General features: G+C 42.1%; 1 protein-coding gene across 2 annotated transcripts in view; it reads right to left on the bottom strand.

The window, feature by feature from the left end:
- LOC138155427 (TRPM8 channel-associated factor 2-like) overlaps positions 1-7,261 on the bottom strand; it is a 34,110-nt gene extending 26,849 nt beyond the window's left edge. The window contains exons 1-4 of one of the 2 annotated variants that reach the window (XM_069080707.1): positions 7,027-7,261; positions 4,246-4,896; positions 609-1,597; positions 100-191 (exon numbers count right to left, since the gene is read on the bottom strand). In XM_069080707.1, coding sequence (XP_068936808.1) covers positions 100-191; positions 609-1,597; positions 4,246-4,868 — 1,704 coding nt within the window. In that variant the 5' untranslated portion in view covers positions 4,869-4,896; positions 7,027-7,261. The remainder of the gene's footprint in view (positions 1-99; positions 192-608; positions 1,598-4,245; positions 4,897-7,026) is intronic. The other variant, XM_069080774.1, reaches the window with a different exon arrangement.

Raw genomic sequence — 7,261 nt, 5'->3', positions numbered from 1 at the left:
ATCTATCTATCTATCTATCTATCTATCTATCTATCTATCTATCTATCTATCTATCTATCTATCTATCTAGGAGAGGCAATGCAGGTACAAGGGATTTACCTGCAAGTCAATAGTGGCAGCACGTGGCATCCTGATGTTTGCAGTAAAGCCTTCAGGGAGGTAAAGTCCAGTGCTCACCCATACAGTAACATCTGAAGAGAAACATAATAATGTATGTAATTATTCTACCCTGATACCCTCATTCTCCTTACCTCACCCACTTCTCCTACATCAACTCTCTGACCTCTACCCCCAGTACCCTACTACAGTCCTCACATTCCTTTCTAAAGTACAGATATTCCCAAGAGCTTTTCTATCCCCTTTCTAGAGCCCCATATTTCCTTCTGGAGCCTTCACATTTCCTCCAAAAGACTTGCTATCCTCTCTTTAAATACCAGATTGCCCAACCCTTTCACGACTTTCTTACACTCTAACTACCCCCAATAATTCAAACCCCATCACCTGAAAGAGATAGGCTCTTATCACACCTGAAATCCTGTACTGTCCTACTGGATTTATCCAGCCCATTCTTTCCCAACTATCCATTGGCCCTCATCCTCCATCTTTACCTGGACTGGTACCATTGATCTCCATGGTGACAGGGGGTCCTAGGGAGTACAGTTGGGAAGGGCAAGTCCCATTACTAGCTCTGTGGACCAGTGAAAAGCAATCAGTCCCACTTTGAGCAAGCTCAGTGGCCACACAGAGCAGGGTGGCCTCAAAGGAATTGCTGTGCACAGGATGATCTTTGCTGACATTGGGGAGACCAGTTTGTTTGAGCACCTTCCTCAGGAATCTATGTAGGGAGGCATAGGCAGGGATTCCTTCTGCAGGAATCTTCAGGAAGGCTCCACAGTCCTTCCTTAGCTTCGACTGCCAGCCTTCTGCCAAGAACTTGCTTCCTTTTACTTCCTCCTGGAACTGAGACAAAGCTGAGCGGAAGTGATAGATCCCTTTACCAGGCACAAGGACAGGAAATCGGCCACTTTCTAGGTAACAATCGAGGATGCTAAGGCCCAAGGGGTTGAGGATGTGGTTCCCAGGATAATCAGCCACAGCAGCCTTGCCAGGATTCTGGGAGGCCCACCACCAGGCTTGGCCCCCAATCAGTAACCCTCCACCCTCTGCCACAAACTCATGCAGTTTCCTGGCCTCTTGGTCACTGTAGGCTGAACAGCAGTAAACACTCAAACCAGTGGTCAGATGGGATTCTAGGCTGCATTCCAGGCCTTTTTCAGACACCAGGGAACAGAGTTTTTTAAGATTAGGGTTAACCCCAATTCTGCCTGCTTGTCCCCCTGCCAGCCAGGTAATAGCATTGCAGAGAAAAGGGCCCAGCTTGGGGGCACAGAGCATGGCCTCATGAGCAGCAAGCACCACTCTGCCCCGGCCATAGTGAGCAGCTGCCAGAAAGCAACCAAGGGAAGAGTCTAGACCAAGAGGGAAGGCCAAGGCTCCATGAACCAGAAGCTGAGAAGGCACTCCACCAGTATTGATATCCAGTTCTGTTATGCCATCCAGGAGCTGTCGTTGGTCCTGAGAGAGGTCCTCCCCAAACCTGAAAATGAACCATTTTTTCCAATTAGTGACTGAAGGAATGATGTGGAACAGGGGAGATGGGAATATTTCTGCAAAAGCACAATAATCACTTATTCTATATGACCCCTATTTCCTGTGCCCATTATATTCAGGGGCCTACTCAGACACAATCATAGACTCTGAGAGATGCAAACAACCTCCAAATTGATCTAATAACAGCCACACGAGAAGCATGGCACCCTCTATAATCAAAAGAAGTCATCCAACCACTGCTTGAACTCACCATGCCCTGAAACAGATCATTGACTTTCTGGGCAGTGGCAACTATTATGATAGGCTCCCTTTACTGAGTCATCCCCAATGGTTACAGAGATTGGGGGTGCAAAAGTGACAGAGGGCTACCACTATTGACTTGCATACAGAATTGCACACTGAAGAAGCAAAACTATCTGGATAGTGACCAGGCTAGCAGATGATGTTTTCTGGGGTGACAGGTATGATGTCATGCATCCAGCCAGACAGTATGATAAACTTTGTATGACATGTGAGGGAACTCAATGTATTATGTGCCCACATAAAATAATAATTAATAATAGCAGCATTTATAAAGAAAAAAGAAAGGTTTCCTTACAATGAAATGAAATTTTATTCCATATAATTTCTACTGTTGTTCCTGGTTCTGTCCTTTGAGACTAAGAAAATAGATTGCCTTCTTCATATGAGAATTCTTCAGTTACCTGAAGAAAATTATCAAGCTATTATGTTTCCCTTTTTACTTCTCTATACTAAACATTATTACTTCCTTTAACTTATAACCATGTGGTATGTTTTCCTGTGTATTCTTCTTCACGGTCACCCTCCTTTGGGAATTTATACCATCTTCCCACTTCTTTCTGCATCAGTACATTCAAGTCTTCCCAGATTACTTGAAGCCATTTTTTTCCATCATTTCTAATAGCTCATAGTATTGAACCACAGAAGGTATTTTCAGCCACTTTTTTTCTTTTAGAGAAATGGGCAAAGTAAGGATTAGTATATTTAAAAACGTGTTTCATTTATCCTTCCACAGAAGTTCTTTATTATGTCATGGAGGTGACTAAATTCTTGTTGACTATGTCAGTGTAGAAGAGGTTCTAAAAGGTTCTATTAAGCCTGAAAGGAAGGCTCTTTCATTGATCCAAAGATTAGTTCACTAAGAAAAATCAACTCAATTGTCCACAAAATGATGATTTCTTTTTGTACATGACCTAGATAAAAATACAAAGCAGTCCTCAAGCTTTTGTGTCTCACCTCTACTTCTCTACGAGTGAAAGAGCTGTGTTAAAGGTGGCAAAAGAGACTGATAATCACATTGTCCTCAGTGTATCTTAATGAATACTTATTCATCTAAATGTTGGTTGTCCTAATATGTTCTACTGTTCAAAAACAAAGTTAATACTTATAGAAGAAATAAAGCACATTAATATTAAAATTATTATTATTAATAAAAACAAAAAAAGCCTTAAAAAGCTTAACATAAATGGGTAGGCAACTCTCAATTTCTTCTTAGAGAAGGCAAGTAGAGCAGTTTGGTTTGTGTCCAAAGTTAACAAGAAACATTATTTCATGGGACATTTGGTCATCTCACCTTGCTCATCCATAATAAGCATAAAAAAACAAATCAGTATAAAAATAGTTCAAAGCATGACACATTAGAATTAGCAGGAACCTTAGAGATTTTGTAGATAAAGAAACCATGGGCTCAGATTAGTTAAGAGACATACCCAAAATACAGTGTTAATATCTAAGGTAGATTCCTAACCTACATCTTCTTACACTAAGTCAAGTGGTCTATCCCCTACACTAACCTGCCTCTTGCAGTACCTACCTTCCTGGATTGTCATGAAGATTAAATGAAATAATATCTGTAAAGCACTTAACAAAGTGCCTAGAATTTAGTAGGCACTTAATAATTTCTTGTTCCATCTACACCTAGAATATCTTGTTGATTTACCAGTCTACTGATCCTATCAAAAAAGAAATAAAGTTAATCTGGCAAAATCTGTTCTTGATTAAGCCATACTAGGTCTTTAAAGTCATCAATACTATGCCTAGATACTCATCATTTGACTTTGTGAATATATATTAACCATCCTGTTGATAAAATAGTCTAGAATTTGACAAGGAATTCAAATCAAGCTCACTGGCCCATATAGTTTGTAAACTCCACACTCTTCCCTTTTCTGAACATCAAAATAAATCGTTTTCATGTCCTATAGGGCTCTTTCCTGTTCTTCCCAATCTTTTATTCAAAGATCCTTGTCAATAGTTCAGTAATCATATTTGCTGGCATTTTCAGTACCTAGATGTAAAGTTCATCTGGGCCTAGTGACTTAAATTCATCATGAACAGAATTACTGTGTCCTTATTTGTCTCTCTATTCAGTCTTCTGTTCCCTTTTCCAAAATGGACACTGATGTTCATATGGTAATAATCCCATGGTTCTTCCTCTAACCAAATATAAACTGCTGATGATGGATTTTCAATAGTTCTGTCTGTCCATAGCATTCCTGTCACCTGACAATACAAATGAGACTTACTCTTCTCAAAATGTCTAGTTCTATTTCTGTTTCATTAAGGGGACTATGTCTATTCTTAATAAATCCTTACTATACCCCTGATACTCACCTGACTGTAAGTGGAATTTTAGGTACTTTCTTAGAGACCTTGAGGAAATCTGTATCTCCATAGGTATCTGTGAAGTACACACCAGCTACACTGGTCACCTGGTTCCCAGGGAAGTTGGACAGAACTTTGTCATGTCCGGGTTCACTTGCCCAGTACCAAGCTTGGCCCCCAATGAGTAAGCCCCCACCATTTTTCACAAACTGAATCATCTCTTTGGCCAAGGTACTATCATAGGCATTGATGCAGTAAACTCCTAGGGAGTCCTCAAGGTCATTCACGGTCTGCACATTCATCCCAGAATTATAGAGAATGCCAGTGAGAGGTTCCACAGATGTGTGCACTCCAACAGTTCCTCCTGGGCTGCGGTTGAGCCAGCCCACAGCATTGCAAAGAAACAGAGCCAACATGCTATCTTGTAGGTAGTCCTCATGGGACATGACTACCATTCGGCCCTGGCCATAATGGGAGGCAGCAATGAGGACCTGGCCATTCTTATTCACCAATACTGGGAAGGGAGCTTCACCAATCAGCAACAGCTCACAAGGAATAGGGCGCTTGGGAAAATTCCAACTGTTCAGCCCTCTCACTAGGACTTCAAAATCATCTGATGGAGACATTGTCATTGTTTTCTTTTCTTTTCTTTTTTGCCTGCTGTGGGGAGAGAAGCAAAGTTTCAGATTGATGATATAGCCCTAATCCTGCCCTTCCCTCCACAGAACCTGGCACACAGTAAGTGCTTAATAAATGCTTATATCATTCTGCTCTTAGAATTCCTTGTTGATGTGCCAGTCTCGTAACCCTATCAATAAAGGAAATGAGACTAATTTGACATTATCTGCTCTAGATGAATCCATGTTGTCTCATTTTGGTCATCACTCCCATTTCTAGATGTCCACCATTTAATTTTCTGGACATTCACTAATGATCTTTTAAGGACACATTCTAGATTTTGACTAGGAGTCAGACAGATCATTAGCTAAATAGTATGCTCATTCCATTCACTTCCCTTTTCTTTTGAAAATCAGAAAACATTAGTGCTAATCCACTAGTCCCCTTCCCCCTAAAGGTGCTGGAGAAGAATGATATCAACAGCAGCAGCTCTTTGCTTTGCAGAGATTCATGTGTAGGACTCAAAGAGATTTAAAGACAATAATTCATTTCTTTGACCAGGGAATTTTTCTCTATTCTACAAGTGAGAAAACTGAAGCAAGGGACTCAGCCACAGTAACTAGGGAAGGCAGTACATGTCACCAGAGACTGAATTTTATCCATGTAGTCTCACACTCAGCCAAACACAGATCATCTTCTTCCATGAAGGAGAGGGAAGGAAACAGGCATTTATTAAGTGCCTATCAGGTACCAAGCACTGTGCTAAATGCTTTACAGCTATTTATTTAACTTAATCCTTAAAATAGCCCTGGGAGGGAGGTGTTATTTTTATTTTCTTTTTACAATTCAGGAAGCTGAGGCAAACAGAGATTAAGTGACCCATGAAGGAAAACACAGCTAGTAATGGTCTCAGTCTGTATTTGAACTCAGATCTTTGAGATTCTACACCTAGGCTCAATGTAGTGTACCCCAGAGAAGCTTAGGGGATAAAGGAAAGGACAATCAGCTCAGAGGGGCTTCTCGTAGTTAACACTCCAGGAAGAATTGAAACTGTGCTGGAAACTCCCTGGTAGGATTCTAGGAAAAGGAAGATTAGAAATAACCAAGCTATGCCAGACTCACTCCCCCACAGGCACTGGAGATGTGCATACCATATATCACATTTCACTCCATTCTTACTCTCTCCTTACCTCCCCTCAATCTGCCTTCTGTCTTACCTGCTCTCCTGAAAATGTTCTCTAAGGGCATCACTGACCTCCCAATTTCCAAATCTCCTGGCCTTTTCTCGCTGATTTCTTGGTAACATCTGCTACTTTTCACCATGTACTTCTTCCTTTTTCCAGGACATTACTCCTCCCCTCCCCCAACTCCCCACTCCTCTCTCTTCGGGTTCTCCTACCACGGAGATAGGGCAGAGATCTGCTGGAAGAATCCTTAAGAGATTATTGAGTCCATCTCTACCCCCTTCTACACTTGGGTCCATTTTACAGAGAATGGATGGAGAATGAGAGGAACCAACTTGCCCAGACTACACAGGAAGGTGTGGCTGACCAGAGTAGCCTTGTTCTTCAGAGTCTAGGCCAGTGTTCTTTTCACTACCCTCTGATTGCTTCTCCAGGAGCCTAGACCCCCAGGGCTAGAAGGAACTTTAGAAGTCATTTAGTATGATTCCTTCATTTTTATAGATAAGAAAGCAGTCATTGAGGGAATTTCCCAGGGTCACACGGAAGTGTGTCATTTTAATTTATTTTCTCTGATTCAAAATCCTCTAATAGTCTCTGTGTTCTTCCCAGCCTGGGAGTCTGAGACTTACCCTTGAACTAGCTGAGTGACTTTGGGAACAGTACAAAATATTCTATGATACTGCTCTGGGAAGGGGGTCTGTTTCAGACTGAAGGGGCAGTAAATATTAGGGGCAAATATAAAGAGAGAGAGACAGGCCCCAAGATCAATGAGTAAACTCCTTTGTCATTTTGGGGGTATAGAGGTTATTCATTATATACATACCCCATTCACAAGCCCCTAGATAACCATCTGCACCCCAAAACTGTTACCTGCTCACTTCCCATCTCGTACACCCAGCCCAGAAAACCAGATTGCTGTCCTTTGGAGGGGCCAGGAGGGAGGGTGGGACCCTTCTGCCCAGAGAAACAGAGAAAGGAGAAAACTCACATTCCAGTCCTTCAGCTTCAGCTCTAGGATCTCAAGGAGAAAGGGGAAGCCTCCTGAGAAGTGAAAAGGAAGGAAAAGGGAAAACAGAGACTTATAGAGCTGAAGGGGGTGTGTCTGAGTCTGCCTTCTCTCCACTTCCTGGTCGGCTTGGCTGCAGGCCTGAGTGAGGTGGAGCTTGCAGGGAGACCAAGCTGCTCCCTGTGCCAGCTTATTTCTAGGCCTCAGACGTCATTCA

The sequence above is a fragment of the Petaurus breviceps genome, unplaced genomic scaffold, assembly GCF_028583685.1.
Source record: "Petaurus breviceps papuanus isolate PSGF00001 unplaced genomic scaffold, PetGlider_PUasm1.0 110, whole genome shotgun sequence".
NCBI classification, from domain to species: Eukaryota; Metazoa; Chordata; class Mammalia; order Diprotodontia; family Petauridae; genus Petaurus; species Petaurus breviceps.
The sequence above is the reverse complement of the archived record's forward strand: the minus strand, read 5'-3'. Positions and strand labels throughout refer to the sequence as shown.